The sequence below is a fragment of the Rhynchophorus ferrugineus genome, unplaced genomic scaffold (genome assembly GCF_030347505.1).
Source record: "Rhynchophorus ferrugineus isolate W39M unplaced genomic scaffold, kcgeb_rfMv2 rfM4, whole genome shotgun sequence".
NCBI classification, from domain to species: Eukaryota; Metazoa; Arthropoda; class Insecta; order Coleoptera; family Curculionidae; genus Rhynchophorus; species Rhynchophorus ferrugineus.
The window spans coordinates 18946656-18973319 of record NW_027472583.1 but is presented as its reverse complement, the minus strand read 5'-3'; the positions used below and the strand labels follow the sequence as shown (position 1 = coordinate 18973319).

Below are 26664 nucleotides of genomic sequence, written 5' to 3'. Positions count from 1 at the left end.
TGATGCAAGTAAGGGTAGTTTAGTTTAGTTGGTTCTATTGATATTAGTCACGTTAACCCCTTGGATTTTTTAGTGACTGGACCTACAGTGTAATGTGTGCTCCGAACCACAGTCCTCGGCATTAGGCCTACCGACTGGCGAGTGACCAACTTTGGAAATCATCTCAGAAGTTATCCAGTCTTACCCAGCCTGGTTACGGCGTTATTCGGATGATTTTCCTTGGCGGATAATAGTTTAGTTTATAATTTATTTAAACTAATTTAGTGATAATATATGCTAGTGTTGAGAACTATCGACTGAAAATAGTCAAAACAGTCGATAGCCGCTAAATAATCGATAGTCAAACAAGTAGACGAATTACTAGTATTAGTAATTACTATTTTAGTCAAATAGGTGCCTTGACCGTTTTTCTATTCATGAGCTATACGAATTCCGCCCCGTATTAGCGGAGGAAAGGAGCTATATAATTTCTTGAATATCTCTGCTTAGATCAAGTATAATAAGATTAGATTACTTTAAATAATTTCAAATTGGCAAGTACTAATGTGATAAAAAGGAACGGAATAATGATTTCAAATATGTATCATCATATTTTAATATATGGAAAGTAACAATGACATAATATAATTAAAGTATAAATGTAGGTTTATATAGGTTTATCTCTATTTCATTCCAACATGCGCTTCGGAATGTTTTTTCAACCATAAGTAAGACGGAGATTTACGTAGCCTTCTCGAATTTTCTTTGGGAAAGAAAAGGAAAAAGGAAATTTCTGGAATTTAAGAACAGTTTAATTTTGAATTATGTAAAATTATTTTTAAATTTATTATATTTCATTTGATTGTAAAGAGTAATAGAATACTGACCCCTAAATATATCGTATTTTCCCAATAAATTGTTTTCAAATATTTAACTACCGCACTCTTCTCAAGTAAAATAACAATTTTATTTATAGATAATCAGAAATATTCGTTATAAGATAATTATTCGTTGAAACTTCAATGAAAGAAGTTTTAATAGCAAAATAGTTTTACCATTTATCAATCAAAATGTTGTTAAACGCAAGCTCCGAACCATGGTTCTTAGCTTTAAGCCTACGGACCGGCGAGTAACCAACTTAGAAATCATCCCAGAGGACATCCCTTCTTACTCAGCCTGGTTACTGGCGTCACTGGGAACACTTTCCTTGTCGGATGTTACACTCTTGCCTAAGGACAATTACAAATGTTAAACAATCACAAACATACGTTAAGCAATAATTCCATTCCAGATAAATTATAACTTATAAAAAGAAGATCCTAAGGTTATTTGGTGTTAATTAGTATTTGAATTTGGTGCTAGTGGAATTAAACGTTCATATTTGTAGATAAAATCCGAATAATTACTCGCAACAATTAAAAAGAGTATTAAGATGCCCTACGTCCAACTTTCAAGATTTACTGTAACAGATTATAATTATAAAATCAAATTGATATTTCGGTTTACCTTGCACTGAAATTAAATTGATAGATCGAATACACACACTCGCATGTGATAAAAATTTTAAATTATCAAATAAGTGATATTTCCAGGGAACGCAAAACTGGATCTATTTGATGTATTTTGAATCTATTTATAACAATAATCAATAAAAACCCAGATTCTATACTATGATATAATACAAGAATTTCTTTTTAACAAAAATATGAATCGATAATATCATAAACACAAATTGAAATATATACAACTTGTCAAACTTTCTATATAAAAAGTTTTGAATTTAAAAACTGATATAGATATCTATTTTAAACATATATATTCGCGTTAGTATATCAGACCGCACTGGAGACTGATATTTGAAGCATCATTAAAAAGATGTCTAGTCTGGCATGTACTTTTTTTTGTTATCTGTCAGACCAGCGCAAAAAAAACCGAACTGAACATTTTCATTTTATTCTGTCTTTTCTGTAGAGAAGAAAAAAAACCAATACGTATTGTTAAAAATCACAATATTAGAAAGGACATAAAATTTGTTTATATGTAGAATTTTAGTTGTAATATTACAGATAATTATTTGTAAATATAGTTGCAATATTTAGTTAAATAAAATATGAGTATATTACGTTGTAGATTAATATATACCAATATTGCAAATATGATGAATGCGGATTACAAATTTGAAACTTTCAGAAAATTGGAAGTATATTTGTTTATTTGAACTTGAAGAACCAAAGATCTTCTAGAAAAAAAGTGGTTTCGAGAAAAACGCCTATAATTTCGTTTATACAGTTACAGATATATCTACGAAATTAATTTAAATTTAAAGAGATCAACTTAAGAGATTTTTCTCAATCTCAATTATGTCATACACTTGCAGTCTGAAAATAAGTTTTGGATATCCTTTTACTAATAATTGTACTTAATACATACAAAATAATTTTACTAATAATAAATAAATATTAGATGGATTTAAAAATAAATTAAATCCTCTACATTTTCACCTGATAATTCTAGTGTAATTTGGTGTCGTTCCATATAACATACGACAAGTATAATCTTAGCATAGATATTAATTAAAAACGGTGCCTTGCATTTAAAGATGATTTTTTCCGCAATAATAAAGTAATAATAAAGCAAATAACAATAAATCAATAATAATAAAGTTTCATCAATTGTACGTTCCGTTTAATCTTATAACTCTGTACAGCTGTTTGGCATCTATAACTGCATAATAAACAATAAACTAGATACTCCCAAATAAGCAAAATTGTCGAAATTAAAAAAAAAATTATATAAAGGAAATACATTATAATCGAATATTTGTATCGATTAAGTGTGACCCAAATGTTTTGAAAAGTATGAAGTAATTGTTTTAGTATTTAGTATTAGTATCCAAACAATCCAAGATCATATCAACATCAAATGTTTATTACATTGTTATGGAACTAAATGTCCACCACAAAACTGATTTAAATCAATGTCGTAAATTTGGAAACTGAAAAACGATATGTGGGTTCTACATGATTTAACCTAGTAGGGTAAAGTGATATTAACTGATGTTAAGTATCTAATATAATCAACTGTTCGACAATGACCAAACCATCAATTCTCTCTCCACTGTCAACAAAACGAGTGAAGCAGGTGATTGAAAGAACCGACAGAATATATTAGTGATGAAGGGCATTACAATCCATTATGACAATGACTTAACACAAATGTATTTAATGTCTCGATAAAATTTAAGAAAGAATCAGAGAATTATTTTTAGCGTAGCTAAGTTGACCAGCTAGAACTGATTAGTTTTAATTTTATGTAATAGTTTTGTGGATGAAAGTGAACCTGGGACATGACTGAGATTTTTGCTGCTGTATTTTATTTATCTACCATGAGCGATGAGTGGGTAGGGCTTTAATCAACTGATTATGACGTTGCGAGGTACCTAGGGAAAACTTCACAATGGGTATGTTCGTGAAGCTTTACACGAACGGGATGTCTGATTCGAGATGGGTCCTCACAAAGAATGGGGCTATTTTGTATTGGAACATTTGTGTAAGTTGTAAGTTGCCTCTAGGAAACGTACTTCTACCAAACTTGTTTTTCAAAAACGCAGACTTATCGGACCAGTATATGAAACAGTCACAATTTTTGACCCCTCAATGGGCATGTTCGTGAAGCTTTACACGAACGGGATGCCTGATTAGAGATGGGTCCTCACAAACAATGGGGCTATTTTGTATTGGAACACTTGTGTAATTTGTAAGTTGCTTCTCAGAGACGTACTTGTACCAAACTTGTTTTCCAAAAACGCAGACTGATCGGACCAGAATTTTATACAGTCACAATTTTTTACCTCACAATGGGCATTTTCGTAAAGCTTTACAGGAACGGGATGCCTGATTCGAGATGGGTCCTCACAAACAATGGGGCTCTTTTGTCTTGGAACTTGTGTAAGTTGCCTTTCAGAGACGTACTTATACCAAATTTGTTCTCCAAAAACGCAGACTGATCGGACTAGTATTTTATACAGTGTCGCTTTCTGAGGAATTGGAAGTTTACTTTTTCTGCAGAGTAGTGGATATAGCAGGCTATACACGCCATTTCATTTGTAGATTGCAATTGCAGATTATTTGCAGCCGAATTGAAGACCGAGGTATAATACTTTCTGAAGCCAGGGGATAGGAACTTTATCCATTTGAAAGTGATATGCACTGAACTCCTTCCGTCGATGGAAAAGAATAACCTAAGCTTGTTGTACCACGCGATAGCCTGATTCTGGAGTGTGTTCAAATGGCATCGGGATAGTATCCAGTGATAAAAAACACTGTGTCGTCTGCATAAAATGCTGTGTTTGAATGCGTAGGAAGTGGGAGCAGAGAAGTTTTGATTCGTCTAAGGTATAACCCTAACTTTTTGCCGTCCAACTACCATTGCTCAAGCTCATTGCTTGCATTAGCGGTTAAATCAAACTCTCAATAAACATCCAAAAATGGTACATATATTATTTGATAGTGTTTGAAACCTATACGAGTAAATTCGTTTTGAAAAACATTGAAAAAGCACAAATAACTCTGTCCCCAACACATTATATGGAAACACTCAAATAATGTTAGAGCTTACGACTGATGAAGATTGCAAAAATTGGTAAATTAATAAAGAATTGTATATAAAGATAGAGGGGTATTTTTAACACAGGGTTCATCTCTTAAACAAAACATCTGGAAGAATAATAACTATAGCCAGTTTAATTAAACAAACAATATACGTCGTATATGACGTCGAAGTGATTGCCAATTTCAGTGTGGAAACTATTACACTGAACATGTAACTCAATAATATACAAGCAAAAACTGATTGGATATATAGAATGAAACATATATACGATAATGCTTTTAGACTGGATAAACCATATCATACAGACGATGGGGCTAATGCACTGATTAAAACAGAAAATATAGAGGATAGCGGTAGAATTTTGCGAAAAAAAATACACAGGTGGTTACAGAATAAATTACATAGAAATATAAATTAACTTGACAAGGAAACACAGAACGAAACAAGAACTAAGCCTAAAAAGGGAAATATACTCTACAATAAAAATAAAATATATTACTTGGATATAAAATCCTTAATTAACTGGACTAGGCCTACAGGAGATATAGCTATCTATAAAAAACCTAGAAATAATAGGTATGGACAAGACATTAATGTAAATATAATAGAACAATCCTATATTACAAACTGTTGTAGTTTACTTATTTATTGTAGAATTGTAGATAAAGTCAAAATAAACTAAAAGTTAAATTTGATACAGCAACATTACTACGGGCTGACATTACAAATTTAGGTTTTTTAATATAATTTGATTTTAACTAAACCACCCGCAATATAGAAAACAAGTCCTGACAAACATCGGTACTCCAAACACGAATTTTAATACATTAGAAAAGATAACCGTGGACATTTAATTGAGCGTATATTTTCCGAACACTGCAGCCAGGAAAATGATGAGAAATGAACCGGAAAAACCACGCGCCGCTCCGTAGAAATCCGGCCTGATTTAGGAAAATAGCCCGCCAATTTTCCATACGCGACACGCGTGAAAATACACGAAAATGGAAAAACTTATTCCTAGGGAAATTTACGCCCGACCTCTCCTTTGATTTATTTCGCGCGGTGGAAAAACAATTTTCGGTCGTTCCGACGCGGAGGTCGATTTGAATTTTCCCGATGTGGGAAGCGTCTCGGCTTTGGGGTCACAGACATAGTTAAATTTTTGCTAGGAGGGTTTGAACTGATTTAGTAGAGACAACGGCGAATTGCGCGGAAATAAAAAAAGGTTTATGAGGCTAATACAAAACCTTTCGAAAGTGACACACGAATTTTGAATACACGTGTTTTTTGGGAAAAATTACATGAGCTGAAGCTTGAATTGCCCATATATCACATCAAAGTCTTCTCTCAAAATTAATGTATTTATAGACTGTTTAATGGAATGTATGGGCAACATTCTTAAATATGTTAAGGATGTTCTATTCCTACATAATATTCTATTAAATACCAAATGATTGCTTGTATTTTGATCATTTCTCGCTTAAAAAACATGTTTTTTTTGAAAAATATTGGTACAATTTATATTAATCAAAATGGTTTCCTTTATTTTCTACAAATTATTCCCATATTTCTGATTCTTTGTCAAAATAAGGATAAAAATTTCGAAATCGTATGCTGCACCGATCTGATCAAAAGCGATCTATATCTGGTGAGTACACTGGGTGCAGTAGGACTTCCCTTCTAGATGTAACAGTGTAACCTTCACAACCATTGCAATGTATGGGCCAGAAAATTAAATAAATTAAAGAAGGAATATAATGATTATTCAAATGTTATATGTTTCCAAATTAGCATCGGTATATGCTGAATAGTTCTAAATGGAAAACTGTTGTTTTATGTGGAAGAATATAATATTATATATAGGAAGAGAGGAATATATATAATATTGTATGTTGCAACTTTATTCAACTTTAATTTTTCTGGATCAAAGTTTCATACCATTATATCAATATTGTATCATTCCTTATCATTAGCAGCATATCGACACAAAGACGACTTTTGAAGTCATTGAAATAACGTTTGAATCATGCAAAATTGTCCTTTAACGTATCGCCTTCGTTAGGAATTAAAATACCTTGCTTTCGAATCGTTCCAATGCCCTTCAAACGGCTGAAAAATTATTAATTAATCAGAGAATATTGACTATGCACGTTTTTCTTGTATCTAGTATCAACTTCATCCAACAACACCAAACCCTTCTAATTATACACTTATTATATATCATATTTTCAAGGCTGCTCTAAAGATTCCAGTGTTTTATATCATAATGATTACTTTTAAAGCTTCAAAAGCAATATTTACAGATAGTTTCAAATAAAATATACAGATTTTGGGCAACAGCTTTCATCAAAAAACAATAATAATATTTACCAAATTAAAAATAAATGGCCCTTTGAATAATATATTGTTGACTAATAATATGATATTTGTATAATATTATTATTAATTTATATATAATATAAATAATTTATATATAATAAAATATTAACACTATAAGACAAAATTTTTATCAAGTCATAACAAAAACAAATATATTTATAATAATGGGAAGGACTTATGTTTATTTATTTTAATGTTTGGATAATAGTAGACTGTCCCCAAATTAAACCATTATTTAAATTATAAAGAAAGCACACTTATTTTTTAATACTATAATATTTTACAGTGATTAAGCTTGCTCTTCAACATGTCGCTGTAAGTTAATTGACAGAGATATTTGCCTTCAAACACTACCAAAATTTGATTGGAATTGGCCGTATAATAAGTTTGTCAATTTATTACCATTAATTCATCACCAAGTGATATTGTTTTCGAATAGTGTGATCGCCATACTTATTTCGTTTTTTAAATATATTATTCAAGAATTAAAACGCATTTTTCTTCAACACCTTTATATCCTGATGTTAAATCGACTAACTAAGTTGCCATGGTTTAAAAATAAATAGATAAATTAGAAATGTAAACTAATATAAACTTACCGTTCACATCAAGACAACCCTCTTGAGTTTTCACTGAATTGGTGTTCACTTGACAGAGGTAACAACCTCTGTCGGTCTCCTTAACTTGTTTAATCTTGATCTGCCATGTATGTAGATTGTCGTAGATGACTGAGATACGGCTGTTGTGAGTCACAACTTTAGTACCGATGCTCAAGATCGTTTGGTCTTCGGCGCGAACCCATGCCACCTTAAATAAATTGAAAATTAATGGTTATTAAACCAGATTTTCTTTCGGTAGACATGCATAAAGAAGGTTTCCGATACAAATATAATACATGCATTTTCCAGAGTAATTAAATACTAATAATCATATTTTTATTCTTCAATACATATAGTTTGTTTCGAGAAAGAGACAGGGAAAAGGATAATAGATGGTATTATAACATTAAACAAACAAACATAAAACAAATAAAACTTAAAGTCAAACTGAAAATATTCTGATATAAAATATATTCCTATTAATAGAGAGTCCAAAGAAGAAAATGAAGAATGAGAAAATGTCTTATAATGCTATAATTATGTAGCGATATGCTATATTATATATTATAATTTAAATAATATTGTGATGGTTATTATTTTGCGACTTTATCTCACTGTCAATCTCATATAATAATATTAAAATATTATTATTAAAATATTTTAATTTTAACTTTTATCAATTTAATCGATTAGAAACCTCACTAAACAGTCCAGAATATCAAGCTTCACCAATTTTATAAAATATTAATTTAATAAGAAAATAATTAAGGCCTGTTTATTTTAATAAAATCCGACAAGACCAAGATCGTTGTTAAGATACAGACCGGAGTATCTAAATATATTCCGTGAAAAAAAAACCTGATTTTTGTTAATTTTTGCCTCCTCTTTTGGTCCCCTTTATTGTGAAATACGATATTGCTTTGATTTAACAGAGCAGCATTTTCCCTACCTTCCTAATTTTCTCGAGAAATTTATCCTATAACCAGAAAATTTTTCTTCGCCATTTCAGCCACGTTTCGTGTCCCTTTCTGGGCTATTACCCCAGCTCCTCGTCTACCAGGGAACGAAAAAAAATCGCATTCATCAATAGAAATGATTATGGAATATTAAATTTACTACAAGCCAACCACTTACTCAAAAAATTAGTTTGTAAAATATTATTTTAAAGGTAGATAAATATTGTAGTGTCATGTAAAAAAAATATATCATTAAGAAAATTTAATTGAAATAAAACAAACAAAAATACATGTTATATTTTCAAATATCATCAATCTGTATCATCAAGTATGAAGACTAAAGAGTAATGGCTAAGGTACTTTTTTGCTTAATTACATCACCTGATCTGAGAGAGTAAAATGAATTTATAAGTAAAATTGAGGAGTAAAATTCAATAATGCAGCCAGTTTTTTAAATTTGTTCTAGTTTCGTAACATGGCTGTTAATTAAATTAAAAATTATAAATCAGAAATGGATAGAGGTTAAACTAAATCTTTTATAAGTAAAAATTCTTGGTATCGATTTTGGCTATATGTTGGTGTACCCTTCTCGTCTCTCGTGTTGCCCAAGCTTTCGAACAAATATAACGACACCACATTGAATGGACTTTGCAACGTTGTCTCGGTACTTTCATACGTTTCGAAGCACAATTACAGCACAAAAATAAGTTTCAAATGAATTTTAATGCAAAGTTTTTAGCTGATAACCGTCATAAGAAAGCAATGCTGCCACCATGCGTATCTTAGAAAACTTGAACTAATCTTGAAACACACGGATTGAAGATCTCAGTTATCTCTGTTAGTGGCTGAGTCATTAACAATGCACTGGTAATGTACTACACACTTAGTTTCAAATAATCAGTCTTAGATTAACACAAAGAAAACGTTTTAAAATAGAATATGTACGTAATAATCGTTGTAAATGAGTGTAATAAAAAGTTATATTTAGTTAGATTTGTTGTGTTCCTAATTTAATTTTGTGTTTATGACACAACATTATATTATAATTTTTCTATTGTTTGAGGCCACATGTAACCCTTATGAGGAAAAACAGGAGTAATGAAACAATTTTTAAAAATAAGGAACGACTAGGAATGATCTGACAAATGTTCTAACCGAACTGAAAAAAAAGTCATTACCCCCGTCGGGAATCGAACCGCCGACTTCCCTGTGTGAGCTGAACGCTTTAAGCATCACAGCATAGAAGCAACCTACTGTGTTTTTATGGCTAGTGCTTAAAAAGCAAACTGAACGTTTTTTACATTGAACCACTTCCGAATTTCCATCACACCAGTTCAGCAATAACATTATACACCAATATCTGATTATTTTGGGTAAAAAATATGTGAAAACTTTGTACCAACTTTTAACCACCTCCGGAAGTCCATTCTTTCGAATAAAATAATTATTTTCAAAATCGGTCCATAATTGCCGCAGAAATCAGGGAACATACATAAAAAAAATAAATATATATACAGCCGAACAATAGAACCGGCTCCGATTTTGAAGTCGGTTAGCCCCAGCAACTATTTAATTGAACTATTTTCCATAAATAATCAGTCTTAGAGCAACAGTAATTACAAAACATTATATTTACAGGTTAAGTTTCAATGGTATACGAATTTCAATACTTGCTTGCAGTAACTTCCATTTCTGTTTTGAATGTTCCTTCCTGCGAAAACTTCAAGATCCATTCCGACATATTTTGCTGTGTTATTGCTATATGTAATTATAATATTATTTTTTACCATTACTATCTATGTGGTCTGATTTTACGAGAACTACATATGTATATATTTACTTTCTTTCATTTGTATTTTCTTGTTTTGGGTCAATTTATTTATATTATTATTTTCCTGTTGTAATTTTCGTGCGGCTTAGTGTGGTAGAGTAGGCTTCCTCTTGTTTTACGCTAAACATTCTGGCTGTAATGTAAAGCTTTAACAGATCAGCGTCTTATTTCAGTGCCATTTTTTGTAGATTATGAACGACCTTATATGAACTGCCATATCGAAGGTTTGTGGTACAGCTAAGAATATAGAATACGAACCTTTGTATAGAAGAATAATACAATAATAATACCGTCACAGGTTTTATCAATTACATTTATTATTATATGCACCTGGCAATTGTTCAATGTTTGTTAATAATACCAAAATGGCATGTGGATATTAGGTATTATCTCCCTCTCTACATAAAATGTTTTAATATTTTAATATTTATATATAACGCAAAAAGTGTACAACAATAGGTCGTTCAATTTGTTCCCTTGATGTCGGATCTGCAATAACAGTTTCAGGAAAACTTTATGACCTTGAATAATATTCTCGGGTGGATGTAGATAGCTCTACTGGACTAATACATGACTTCTTGAATTTAAGGTTTTAAGTTACTGTTAATTTAAGTAATGAACTAGCAGGACCATGGAATTGAGCACTTAGCTAAGCTTATATATGATATATATTGTATTTATTATCAAAAAGTAGGAAATTCCGGATTTTTTCAGGGGAATGTATTATTTAGCATGACATTAAGTTACCTTTTGTTACTATACTAAAGCAAAATATACATTACACTTTCAAGAATATAAACTATTTCATGAATATCTCCACAAACGTACCCTTTGAAATTTCCAGCAAATAAACGTATAACATACAAAGAAAAATAATGTTTCTGATTCACATCATGTTCAAGTATTACTTGTTTTGTTTGTTATATCTGCCCCCTTTCCCCTTTTGTGCCATTTTAAAACTCCGCTCTTTTCCCTTAGAGCAAATTTTCCCGAATCAATAGGAATTCCTGTAGGTTTCGGTAACGTTTCATATACAAATTCCTTTGCGAATTTTTCTTAGTAATAACAATAAAGTGGAACGATATACGCAATGTTTGTTTACTTCTTCACAATATACTTTCAGTGGAGTCGGAGCTAGTTTATTTTGCTACAAGGTAATAGACGTAAAAATGGGGAGAGATAATGCAACATGAAGGAAAAAGTTTTTACAAACAAATTTTTTATTATAATATTTTATTACGCGAAAAAAAAGCGAATGCCCGTATATTGTACTTTCCTGGAAATTGAGCTTAATTTATATTCATTCCATTTTCTCAAGCTGTATATTTTTCATATTTGCGTTTCGTTCCATATATGTATTTCGTAAATGTGAGCTCTTATTATGCCTTTACTTTTGTTTATTTAGTTTATTGATTAAGCAATTCGTTGTACATTTTGTCTGCAAACATAATTAATTCAGCTTTCATATTAACATCTATTTCTTTATATATCTCACTGTTCTTTCATATTTTTTTCTATATTTGCCTATTGTCTGTGGTTGGTTTGGTAATTGCGGTGTTATCCGTGAGTTCAAATACCGGCTCTAAAACAAAATATATGTTTATGATTATGTGTAATTGTAATTGTACATAGACAGCAATTTAAAATACAAAAAACAACCATTGACCAATTGACAAGAAAATACCATTGCAATCATGTATGCAAATTGGTTACTGACTAGATATTACTGTATTCCTTCTAAGTAACTTGATCAATCGCTGATGAATAAGGCCCAATGCTAAGGATTCTGGTTGTGGGTTTACCTGCATAACAATAACATCTTGCATTGTTACCAATCGATATCGCTAATAAACATATAACAGTTAAGTGAACACGCTAAATAGCATATATCAAAATCCCTACAGATATAATATAAATATTTGGTTAATTTACTAATAATTTGTGCCCCATACGGCGAAATTAATTAAAACATTTATGATTATTTCTGGCCAATAAAAACATCGAAAATAAAACTATTTTAATTATGTGTAGAAAAATACTAGAAGTTTACAACGACGTTAATAATCTCATTAAGGAAAAAGTGTGTTCATTAGAAGATTATCATATTTTAATACTTTAATAGAATATTTATATAATAAATCATATATATCACACGTAGTGATTTACTAGAACAACGTTTCCCACACATGGAATATATAACATAACCGCATCTTATTATTGCCAAAGAACAGTCGCAGATATATAAACACCCCGTGTTCTCCGTGGAAGCGAACATTAAAGAGTCACCAACAGAATCGAGAATCTTCATTAATGATGGATGAGGCGCCATAAAGTTTGTAGTAACAATTTTACGGTCTAATTCTGGTGTAATCTAAACCTTCGCAATGTAAGTTTAGATTACTACGTGATGAAACTTAAATCAGAAGTTGTATGTACCATATTTATTTAAACATGAGATCGGATAAGTATCTGACCAATATCAAAGGGAGCAGAGCTGGGTTTTAAAAATGATACATTTGTCAATTTATCAATTTATCTACTCATAATAATACTGTCATTACAGGGGCTTTTTTTTATTAATCTCCTAAAACGTCAACAATCCGCCAATTATTATATGATTTTCGTTATATAATGTAACCATCCTGACACATAACATAGCAGATTACTTGAGTAAGTGATCTGCTGTACAACTTATAATCTAAATCTCATTCTGGATACTAATCTAACTTATTTTAAAGTCTATCCTAACTTAATTTAAAAACTATTCTAGCGATTATTAAATCTCCTTTGTAATTTGCCTTTGAGGCTATGCACTACACTGTCATCGGGCATAATTAGCTGTTTGGCTAGTGCATTGGCATGCATTAATAGTCTTTTAGAGTACTTCGCACTAATACTCCGAATTACACTCGTTATGGATTTACCAAGACCAAAACAATCCTGAAATAAATAACATTTGGCTTAACTCTTTCAAAAGACTACTACAATAATCAAAACAAGCCTTTGAAATGTCAAAAATAATGTCCCACATATTTTACCACGCTGTAAAGCCAATTTCAATTTGGTACTTCACAATGTTGTTCGTGGAAACCATATATCATATATATGATAACAACATATGCTGCTGACACTGCTATATGCTGCTAAAAATCTTTAAGTCTATCTATATCATTTTTTCCTTCAACAATTTACTTGCAGGATAGCCGTCATGAAAGCGACTTAGTTAGACGCAGTCTGAACACATTTTAACATATTATATTCATTACCAAAATATATAGCTATGTAATTAATGAAGAGCTCGAATAAAACTTCTATAATAAATGGACCCAGGAAGTTATCCAAGATTTAAGAAGATTTTAAATTTTATTCCAAGATATATTAATTTCATAATTTTTATTTAACATTAAACCAAGTATATCTAATATTATGTTGACTTCAGATGACGAGATCACAAGATCTTTATCAAAGCAAACCAAAGCAAAATAGCTGACTTGGTTGGCGTAGTTACAAGGCGACAGGACAGTCCTCCTACAGTAACGCTAGCCACGAGTTTGAATCCTGTTGGGGAAGGTTTTTTGGCGTAATCATAAGAAGTGAAGCGCTGCTTAGAGATATAACGACTCATATATCGGAACAAGTAGTAATCAGAAGGTGCAAAGTCAGGAGAATACAGCAGATGAAGTAGCACTCCCCATTTTAATGTTTCAAAGTATGTTTTCACCTATTTTGATACATGTAGTCGATGTTGTCATGCTAAAGAATAACATCGTTATGTTTTTGCTCGAATTCATTACTCAAATGCATCAACTGTGGCGGATAGTGATTGATTGATGGTTTGGTCGAGTAATGCTTTCAAATTGCCGTCTTTAATTTTGTTTTGGCTGTCTAGAATGCTCTTTGTTTTCGGTGTCCAAATCACTACTTCTAAAACGTCGAAACCAGTACTCACATATTGAAATCGTGAAACCTTCAGCTGCTATTTTCAACAAATCAAAGTAAAAAGTCAAAACTTACCGCAAGTGCGGTTTACTCGGCGTAAATTTAAATATTTTCAACTAAATTTCGTTTTTTATTGGCACGACGAAATGACACATACTGAAAAGTGAAACTCATCAATCAGGTTCTTGAAATGGGACAGAAATGTACCCGATATGATGAATGCACAGTAACACTATCTGTTGTAAATCCTTTAAAATTAGCAATTTAGCATTTAAGTAGCAATATTATTAACAAATATTGTGAGATATAGACAAATTGAAATATACTTCGTTGTTAATGTTTCTCTATTCAAACATAAATTATATCGTGTGAACTTATCTTCCTAATATATGACGCAAATTAAAATGCTCTAAATACACGTCGGTCAAACGATACAGGCTGGAAAACTGAAAAATTCGTCACCGTTTATGACTCAAAAGATTCATTTATCTGGACGCGTTATCAAGTCCTCGCCAGCATCTAATGAAATAAAGACGCCGATAACCGGCGGCTTTCGCTAGAGGCAATGTCGGGGCTTAAGGACTTTACAACAACTTTACCATAACTAAATTAGTCCGCCACGTAAACGAAACGACAACGAAATACCTTTCGAAGCACCTACGTCATCAAATTTGCAAACTTTACTGGTTACCGAAAATTATCGATATTACCGAAAAAACAATTTTATTGTAACATTCTTTATAAAATTCAGTATAACAGAAAAAAAGAACGATGTGTACGGACGATTTTATGATAAATGATGTTGTATTAAAACAAGAAAGGTGCCAAGAACCCAACCGGCAATGGAGAATAGAAAAAAAGTGTCGTGAAACACAAGCAAAAAGTACCATTCATCCGGGCGCGTTAACAATTTTTTGCCAACGAATAGTGGAATAAGAGGGCCAATAACCGGGGGTGACGTCACAGGCAGAACGGCACGTCGAACTTGAGCTGCTTTAGAACAATTCCATCTTAAGAAAATTAGTTCACCAAGAAAAGGAAACAATAATCTGTCATATAACAATGGAGAACGTATACAAAGTATCTAATTTATTATTTATTAATACCTTAACGATGAAACTCTGGAGATTTTGAAGATGAATGAAAGAAGTATAAAACTTTAGATAAACCAAAATATTTATTTAAAAAAACAAGTTATTAGAAAATATTTGTAGCTGAAAAATATTTTTATTTATCAATATCTACTTAAAATCATTTGTGCTTGCGCTTGCCACCAAGTAATGTATAAACGTACATTTATTACATTATTTAGTTTTGGGCTGCATATACAACCGATGAACATAACAATATGTAAATACAAGGAGAGAGCATAATATTTAAACATATGATCATAATTATCATAATCAACATTAACCTCCTCCATACACATTTTGTTTTCAATCGTTTCCTGGCGATTTACATTTTTTCCAACTTTTGATCATTAAAACTTGTCTGCTTGCCCTTAACTTAGCAAACTAAGACTTAAACTTAAACAACTTAACTATTAACTTAACTTAATAGCAAACGGGAAAAACCAACTAAACGGCCCTATACCGTGGATTAGACAGTGACAAATTGTGGTCTTCTTAAATAAACATGTTGTTGCCTCGACGACCTCCTGAAATTTGTATCATAGAAACCAAAACATATTTCGTTAGTTCAACCAAACAAAGCAGGAGCAGATAAAAGGTCAATTGAAAAGAGGTGGCGCTACTAGAATTAAAACCATATGTTTTTTAGTTAGCCCTAACCCTCAAAAGATTCGTGTATAAATTTGACAGCTGTCGGATCATTAGCTTGTGAGTGCCACTTTTGTTATTGTGAAAAAAATTGATAAAATTTATGATTAATAAGGAATTTCACGTATTGATAAAATATTGCTTTTTAAAGAGAAAAAATACAGTTGAAGCAAAAACTTGGATTGATGCCGACTATCCGGATACTGCCCCAAGAAAATCAACTATCAAGGTTTGGTATGCTAAGTTTAGATGTGGTGAAATGAGCACCAAAAACGGTGAACGCAGAGAACGCCCAAAAGAGCTTGTTATCGACGAAAACATTAAAAAATTCAGAAAATAATTTTGAATGACCGCAAATTGAAATTTAATGAAATAGCAGACATTCTAAAGATATCAACTGAAAGTGTACATCATATCATTCACGAATATTTGGGTATGAGAAAGCTCTATGCAAAGTGGGTGCCGCGCTAGCTCACTGTTGATCAAAAGCAACGACGAGTTGATGATTCGGAGCAGTGTTTGAAGAGGATAAAGCGTAATAAATCTGAGGTTTTGCGTCGATATGTGACAATGGATGAAACATAGCTCCATCATTTCACTCCGAAGTCCAATCGACAGTCATCCGAGTGGACTGCACACGATGATGGCTGGCAAGGTCATGGCGTCTGTATTTTGGGATGCGCATGGAATAATTTTCATTGGTTGCATTGAAAAAGGAAAAACCATCAACCGCGACTATTACATAGCGTTATTGAACCGTTTGGTGGACAAAATTGCCGAAATACGTGTACCGTGTCACAAGTCAGTGAAAACGATGGCAAAAATCCATGAACTGGGCTTCGAATTGCTTCCTCATCCACCTTATTCCCCAGATCTGGCCACCAGTGGCTATTCCTTGTTCTCAGATATCAAAAAAAGATATCAGAATAAAAAAAGAATGCTCGCTGGGAAGAAATTTTCGTCGAATGAAGAGGTGATCGCCGAATCTGAAGCCTATTTTGAAGCAAAGGGCAAATGGTACTACAAAAATGGTATCGAAAAGTTGGAGGGTGGCTATAATTAGTGTATCACCTTTGAAGGGAATTATGTTGAATAAAAGAAACAAATATATTCAAAAAAATGTGTTTTACTATGGTAGGCCAGGTACTTTTCAATTGACCTGTTACACTTTATCAGACTAGATGAGCAAATGCTGCATTTAACAGCCTTTAACTTGATATCTGCCAAACCTGATGTATGGTCATAATATCATTAAGAACAATAAGAACTCCTTGATCAGAAGAAAGTCACTCTAACAATATGAGTCAGCACTGTGCGCAAATTCTTGCGCTCTGTGCTTCTGGCGATAAAACTTGAAATTTAGACAAATTTCAGGTTTTTATAAATTATGTAGATTTGTCAAACGTACAACAAAAAAATTATTAAGTTTAACTAAGACTAATTTAATGCATTAATTATCATTAAGAATAGAACATATGCATCAATGGTTTTTAGTTTTCAGATGGGCCGAATTCCTATATTGATTGTTATTTCTATAATAATTGTTATTAACTATTTTACTGCTGTTATGAATGTAATATCATCTACATTATTCACCAAATAATAAAATTTATGAAATATTTCTATTTTACTATTAGAGAAACTTCGGTATAGAAATTATCATGATAAATATGTAGCACATATGGCTAAATATAATAGCGATTGCTAATGTCATTACTAATAGTCAGATTCAACTCACTATTCACCTAATAATTAGAAAATCTCTTCGGCTAAACAGTAGAGTTAATTAAAGCAAATAACTTAACAATAACGTCTATGACTATCTATCCCGATTCGTCCTAATTAATAACACTAATTATATAACACTAATATAGATTAAATTATACGCAGTTTTACATAATTCCATCTTAGTTAGATATATTTTATTATTCTTCTTACATTTCAAAATTACTTAATATATTATAAATCATATAAATATTTCATTACATATTTCAAAATCTTAAATATTAAAATTATTATTTTCAAGCAATATCTGATTAAATTATTTCTTCTTTTTAATAATAGCATCATCTGCTGAAAATCACCGAGTTTCACCCAAAATAATTTAATAAAGAAAAGATGCCGAAATAAGAATAAGCAGTTGCCAAATTCGATGACGCGGTCTTTCCCTCCCATGCCGTTTCATCTTCTCGGTGACCTAATTTAATTAAGGTAAAGATGTTGTAAAGCTGCTTAAGGTTTTGCGAGTCACCTTTGGAGAAATCCGTCATTTCCTTTCTTATTTCGTCAGCAAAAACCAACTATTACTGGCTAACCATCAGCGTTCTTGTATATAATCTTTAAACGTTTTTATTGTAATTTTTAAGTCACGCCTACGATTTCTACCCACAAACATAAATATTGTGAAATATACATGATTTTAACTGATATATTTAAATATTCTTGATAGGTTTAATGTACAGAAATTCATTCAATTTCTCTTGGCCGATATTTCGTAATAATACAACAAAATGATTTTCTTAAATATAAAGAGTCTCCTCAGGTTCATGGATTTTATGCAAATAAAATGCAGCTATATAATAAATATGATGGTTCAATAATGTTGCATTTATACCATTTTTCATTCGATCTTACATTCATTGAACACCTCCGACTCTAGCAAACAATAACTCTCTACAGCACAATTAATAATCTTGCATCTTACAAATTCACGAACGGTGGTTTCCGCAAAATTACTAAGAAGCTGCGGGTTTAGTAGACCGACGTTTTATCTACATCACTAGCTTTAGTGTACGAGTGCAAATATGCTCCTTTTGTGTTAGTGTGTATGATATATTTTATTAGTATTTTTATAAAATATTCTTGTCTGGCAGTTTAGTTAACCCCAATACATAACCCCAAAAAATATCTTTATAAATCATCATTAACAACAACAAACATCATATGTTGGTATATTTGTACAATAATATCAATTATTTTATTAAAGGCTCTATAAAGATTTTCAAACACGCAAACAAAATAACAGAGTGTATATGAGTAATTGCACATCAGTTATCTGGATGTATTTTAATCCGCAATATCTATTGGAGAAGTCAAATCAGAAGGAGAATCAAAATTGAAAAAGTTCTTTTAACAAATATGTATAGAAACTATCTATAAATTTCTGATTTTGTTTAAATAAGATGCCTATTGTGAAAGATAAAAAATTCTTATTCAATTCAAAATATTCTCAAACGCTTTCCATTATTTTTTCAGATATTTATCAGTTTTTTACAGATAACATTTGAAATTCTGCATGAAACCACTATGTCAAGAAAATGTATCAACCCAAGGAATATCTGGTATATATGGCAGGTTAGGTCTGGATTCCCAGTTAAGACTCTTCACGTTTATTTTCAGAGATTTTGAAAGATAATCCAAACAAAATTAGCCTAATCATACTTCTACAACTACAGTATTTCTCTAATTTGGCTGATTTTCTTGAATATTTGACACAAAAGTATCAATTTCAAATACCATAATGATTTAAACTGAGCTTCTAACTGTTTTCTAAAAATAATTAATAAAATTCTATCGAGAGATGCCCAGCAATTTATTTTAAATCAATTTTGATTTGATATAGACAAGAGTCATTCTTTTAAAAGAAAAATCCCCACAACTGTCACTCAAAAATTGCCAGCATCATTTGAAAGGAATCGTCTCTCGGTGGGAACATGCAGAGTCAATGTGCGACGGAATGATTAATGATTCCGGTTAGCCCCAGGTTAGGCCGAAGTGCCAAAGCAGCGATGGAAAACCGAAAGAAAAACGTCTATTGTAGGCAAATTGGACCCCTCATCTTTACCGCATTAATGCATTTTTTTCGGCACATAGAATAGTCATGTAAAAGGCAACGTTGAGTTTAAATGGTATTTATAGTGTACTAATTTTGCTATTATTATTAACATTTGGTTAATTAGTAGTTAGTTGATTTGTTGAATAAATGATTTGTCTAAACGGTCAAGGCATCAAGACAATCCAGTTACGAATTCGAATCCTGCTTTGACATGGTCGTAAATTTATTCTTGATTGTACAAAAATCAAAAGTGCAAAATACCACACGGAAAATGATCCAAGTCAAGTCAGTAACCAGAATGGTTAAAACCGGATGTTTTCTGGGATGATATCCAAGTTGGTCACTTGCCAATCGCTAGGCTTAATGCCGAGGACCGTGGTTCCTAGCCCACGTTAAGCAGTAGGTCCAGTCCAGATAAACCTCAGTTGATAAACAGGAAACTCTAAGATATAACGAAAATTATTAATAAGAAACTATAAATTTGGACTATTTTTTGGCGCTATATCGTTGTAAAACCAAGAGTAGTATTTGAAGGTAACTGATTTTTCCGCACTAAAAATAATTAATAATATAACCTTATAAAAGTTATTTTATATATAATAAACAAATAATTTTTTAATATTTTTCATACATATATTTAAAAAAAACTTGCATAAAGTCACTACATTCTTGTGGAAGTTGAAATATGCTCTACCACTTGTGAAGATTGGCATGACATATCATAATTTTAAAATGAATGCCACAATGCCTAGACGAAGGTGGTACTGAATGAAGCACTTTTAGAAACTTATGGGATTCCAATAAACAATGTATTGTAACTAATATAGTTATTCATATTGTTATTGAAACAAATCCATGTTTTCTTCAAAAAATATAGCTTCTACAAACATATAATAACCAGTAAATTACCCAGTTATTAATATGCAATAAACTGCTTTTCTATAAAGAAATTCTAAAACTTGTATCTCTGAAAGCGCACCAAAAAAAAATCATAAAAATAATTAAAATAACCCATCGGAATTTGATGATAACAAATTATTCAAGAACAAATGCATTTAATACAATCACATGGACAGTTTTTCTAAAAATTAAGAAAAGCTATTATATATATTATAATTCCAATACTCAACAATTATATAGTGCATCTATAAAAATATCATTATATCACATATATACACTCAATATATATGGTAATGTTAAAGAAATCGAATGTTATATACTGGGATAGAACACTTCTTGTTTCCAAAAATTAAAAAATAACACCCGAAGAAACAATCATAGAGATACAAACATTGGTGTGTTGAAGCAGTCAAATTGCTTGTTTTAATGGCGTATTTTTAAACACGACAGATAGGCTTTTACTATACGTAAAGTTTTGACTATATTCGCCTTGTTGTTTACCACAGTTGTAGTTAGAAGCCATTTTTAAGTAAATTTTGTATTTATATTTTGTTGAGGTTATATAATTATTTCATAGTCAAAATTAGCGGCAGATAATGCGAAAAAAAAGTGTACTATAAGGTATGAATTATTAGTAAAACTTTATCATTTTATAATACTAATTGTGTTGATTATTATGGAACAAATGGTATATTTTTATGCTAAATAATATGGAAAGAGGACTTGTTTCAAGATCATAGTAAAGTTAAGAATGAAATACGGTCATGTTTGTATAAGTTTTCGGTCTATTTATTATTATACTTATATCTATCTGATTTTACAGATATTTCAAAAGATGAAAAAAGGTAAATGTTTAAATGAAGTGTGATGAATTTTCAGTATAGCGTAAATATAAGATGCATGTACTTAATAGAAAGTGGTTGGAATAAACTGATACCATAGGATTTGAAGCTTCGTGAATTATTATTTCCTTCGGTTAATTATATTACCACGAATTGTTGATGCCACGATACCATAGCAAATTACATAAATATTCAACAGGTTCAAATGACAAAAATGTTTTTTTTAATAATATTTTCATTAAATTCGTTAAATAGAATGATATGGACCCGATGTTATATGACTCATCGGAGCAGATAAATAATGCCGAAATATTATAGTATTAAACAAATGTTATCACTATAATTGTAATAAAATAAATAAAACGTAATCTAAGTACAATTAGAGACATACCCAAAAATCATATAAATAAAATATTATAATAAAGATTTGAATCAAAATCACTTATCTTCATTTTCCTTTCGAATAGCTTCTTGTTAAAATATCTTAAGCATCATGTCTATGTTATTAACAATTTCGATTTTAGATACTTTAATGACTGATTTCGAATCTGTAGATATATTGTCTATTCGGAGATGAGATCTTATACACTTATTTTCACATCATCTGCCGCTAATTATGCCTATGAAATAATTATATTACCTTAACAAAATGTAAATACAAAGCTAACCTAAAATGACTTCGAAGTATGACTTTTACTGTCGTCTTATTTTTAACTTGCTTCTTATTATTCATTCATTGATGCCACGACACCATAGCAATTTACATAAATGTTCAGCAGGTTCAAATGACAAAAATGTTTTTTTAACAACATTTTCATTAAATTCGTTAAATGGAATGATATGAACCCGATGTTATATCATATACCAGCAGGACCACGCACAAGTACATCAGAGATATTGTAAATTGGACCACTCGGATCCATACCCTCCTCATATTTTAGATTCCCCTTTTATCTACTAATCTTTACTCAACCAGACCCTTACGTAGGCTTCCGAACCCCTGCTTTCAATATTATGCCCACCAACTACTCCAGAATACATTCAATCTTAACCATCTCCATTAATGACGTCACCGATATAATTATTTTTAATAGTAGAAAGATGGTACCAAGGCTTTAACCACTACGGTCACCAAACCATCTAAAGGTGAGTTGTTGAAATACATCTAATATGATTTTTTGTTATATTTTAAAGACCCCTTTTTACTAATTAGGATTTACCTGGGATCCAAACCACGTTTCTAAGAAATTAAGCTTACCGACTAGCGGGTGATCAACTTGGAGATTCTTCGCAAAAGTCATCCGGTCTTACCTTACCTGGTTACTGGCGTAACTAGGATTATTTTCCTTGCCAAATTTTACAGTCTTGTCTTTTGGATAATCGCAGTTACAAACAATCACAAACATAAATTTAAGACCATGCACCAGCAGGATTCGAACCCGTGACTGTCGCGTAGGAAAGGTCCTGTCGCCTTGGCCACTGCGCCAATCAAGCCGTCTATAGTGTGTTTTAATTGGGATATTCGTTTATAATATGAATACTTAATAAAACAGCAACTACATGTGTGATATAATTTCATTACAAAAGAGAAAATGTTAATAACAAAAAAATCCATCAAAATTCGTATTTAATTATTGAAAAATGATGTTCTTCCTAAGACGGTACGTCATCACATTTGCAACACACTTTGTTGCGGGTAAAAAGGGTCTTTGCCCGAACGCATTAACAACTTTTTGTTGCTGCCTAATGGAATAGGCAGGCAAATAACCGACGGGTCCTTGCGAGAGGTAATGTCGGGTCTTTGGCAGCCTTACTTTAAGTAAATTAGTTTGCCAAAGAAGGGAAACGGCACTAAAGTTTCTTTTATGGGAAACGGCATTGTCCAAATTGCAGCCTAATTGCTATGTATTCAACGGTTTCTGGAAGGTGTTTATATGTTGGAGATTATTATTTTGGTTTATCGAATCTGTCATAATGAAAATAACCACGAGGGCAAATTGAATGGACTAATAGGTTACTATTTAGCTTGTATAAAATACAAAAATTAGTATGTTTGATAACAAAATCACATCTTAAATATAACGGACTTGATAAATAAAGTTTTAAAAAACTTTCTCGATAATGTATTATAGTCAAGCATTCATTTAGGCATATCGATGGTGTGTGGATCCTCAATATAATAATACGTTGGTTAAAATTCCAAACAAATTGTTTATTTTAATTCTAATGGAGAAAAAAATGTGACAAAGATAGTTAAGTCTTGCAAGACAAGAACCTGCAGATATACCTTCAATATTGGTAACTACTTATATTTCATACTACTTTAATTATATCAAAATTGTCTTATATTATAGTAAAGGTAACATTAATTTATATACCACTGTCTATTAAATTTAGCGTTAAGGCTCATTTGTTTTATTTATTGCTTATGACTTCCTAATAATTTTGATCTAATCTCAGTTACCACAAATAAGGTGTAAGAGATGTCATTAGGCTTAAGTATGCAATGTTATGATTTTACATACATCTCATTTCATTCTGCTCACACCAAGCTTCAAAGCTATACAAAGCGAGTTAAAATTTAGTAATATAACACCGTCATAGATATATACATTGGAAGCATCACATTAGACAAAAAGCAAAACACATTAGAACCAAAATAAAACAACTATACTGGTAGTCGGAAGATACTCTCAACTTGATCTAAAATCAAAGCGGTTGATATATAATACAATTATAAAGCCAATTTGGACCTATGGGGTGCAATTATGAGATTGCACTAAAAATTCTAATCAGCTAGTCATACAACGCTGTCAAAACAAGGTTCTTCGATTGATTACCAATGCCTATCGCTATGTAACAAACGAAGAACTGCAGGATGACCTGGAAATCAAATGGATTTGCGAAGTTATCCAAGATTTCGCCTTGAAACACGAAAGAAGATTACTAAATCATACTAACGTGGAAGCAATACAACTGCTGGACAGCGCGCAGGATGTCAGGAGATTGAAACCAACAAAACCATACGAACTTATATAAAGTGTATACATTTAGTGTCAACTATAGCTATAAGTTAATAATTAATAAATAATTATAATTTTATAATTGAGGAATACATACTGGTGTATTTTATCGCACTCGTCTTGCTTGTTAACTAATCCAAGTACATAGGAAAAGTAGCAATAAATTAATTGTAAATTAAGATTGTACTAAGCGTATCTAATAAAGATGTTATAAAAAATATAGATATATACCTTTATGAAACTCTATGTGAAACTACAAGAGTTATATGATGAAGACTTAGTATTAAATGTGACCCAAAAAACGACAATACCAATAGACTTATTTCGTTTTTATTACAATCTTGAGAAACTCACAAAATTTCTAAGTCTGTGGCTCCTATCTGTGCCGTCTGATCATTTTTAATATGCCAAGAAATATTTATACGATATTATTAACACTTCTGAGATGATATATAACTCTTAAATATAAAATCTAGTTCCTAATACGTCCTTATATTATAGATACTAATACTTTAATAATATTTTTTCACTTATTATGTAATTAATATATTGTTCATTCGACGAACAGGTTCATAAACAAAAATATACTGTTTTATAAACGCTGTTTCAATAATGTATTATGATAAATTAGCTTTAAGATACAAGACAGCGACTTTAACAAAAATTCTAGAAAAAGGTTGAAAAAATATATGTTCATTGTATCTCATATAGATAGATATATTATCCGTAGGTTTAAATCTACAGAAACACATAAGGTATCATATGTTATTTTACAAGCTACATTTTGTATAAAAAATTATCCTCTAACAAAAAAACACGATATGTTATTATCTACAATTTTGAACCCCCATTTTCGTACTTATTTTCTCGCAATTTTTCTCGTAGGCGTAACATGAATTATTGGCTTTTCTTTTGCGCTTGCAATATTTCCAGCAGTTTTTATAATCTGCCATTGTCGTTTCTTTTCCAATATGTGTCCAAACGACCAGTTTCCCTTTAGATTTGTAGATTTTTATACATATTCCTGTATAGCTTGGGATGCATCGATAAAAAATTATACTGTTTGATATTTGAAGAAGTCATAATGTCGATTTCATTACCACAGAATGACCTGGAGAAGTAGAGAAAAATTAAATATCAGTATTAATAAAAAGAATGATAATATGAGACATGGGGTTTAAAAGAAGGAGTAAAACGAAAACTTATCTGAGATAAGATGTAATGTTAAATGCTTATATGTATTTTGATCAGCGATCCATTGGCGTAAATATAAGGTATTAATGTAGTCAAATATTCTTTAAATAACCTAATATTCGATGGTTTTAGGATTTCCTTATATGAAACAACAGTTTTCTATTTAGTAATGGAACATTCAATACTGCATTTATGACACTCATTACTTTTGCCGTTAGATTTGACGAAATCTGCACCAGAACTCCATCAAACACATTTAGAAACTTATGTTGATCCTTCCTCGTCTTATCCCATTGGTCTTTTTTGGTTTCAACGATTTTCAAAGAAGATCGAAGACTCACACAGCTTAGTTATTGATGAATCAATTATTTCCAAATATTTACATACAGAAATGTTTACAACAAGAAATGTCCAAAAGGAAGCAAATATTATTGCTGCCACACGAACTGCTTACCAGGCAAGAAAGAAAATTAATGTAATGTAATGGATTGTGACTGGCGATGAAAAGTTAATCTACTACTACAACACTAAGAGAACAAAGTCATAAGTTACGACAACGAATCTAAATATGCATGGCTATATGGGAGTTTCTAAAACCAATTGAAACTGTTACGGTGAAGGTTTTCCGACATCATTTGAACAAATTGAATGAAATGTTGTTGCAAAATCACCAGCAATATCGATTACCAGGCGCAAAGTCATCATCTTGCATGGCAACGCTTGACCACACGTTACAAGAATTGTGAAGTATACATTCATGCAGCTCGACTGGAAATTCCTGCCGCATCCACCTTATTC

At 31.3% G+C, this 26664-nt stretch overlaps 1 protein-coding gene across 2 annotated transcripts in view; it reads right to left on the bottom strand.

Annotated features, from left to right (window-relative positions):
* Window positions 1-26664, bottom strand: part of LOC143195892 (lachesin) — a 266563-nt gene that overhangs the window by 180896 nt on the left and 59003 nt on the right. For both annotated transcript variants that reach the window (XM_076403404.1, XM_076403405.1), the window contains exon 3: window positions 7569-7776. In XM_076403404.1, coding sequence (XP_076259519.1) covers window positions 7569-7776 — 208 coding nt within the window. The remainder of the gene's footprint in view (window positions 1-7568; window positions 7777-26664) is intronic.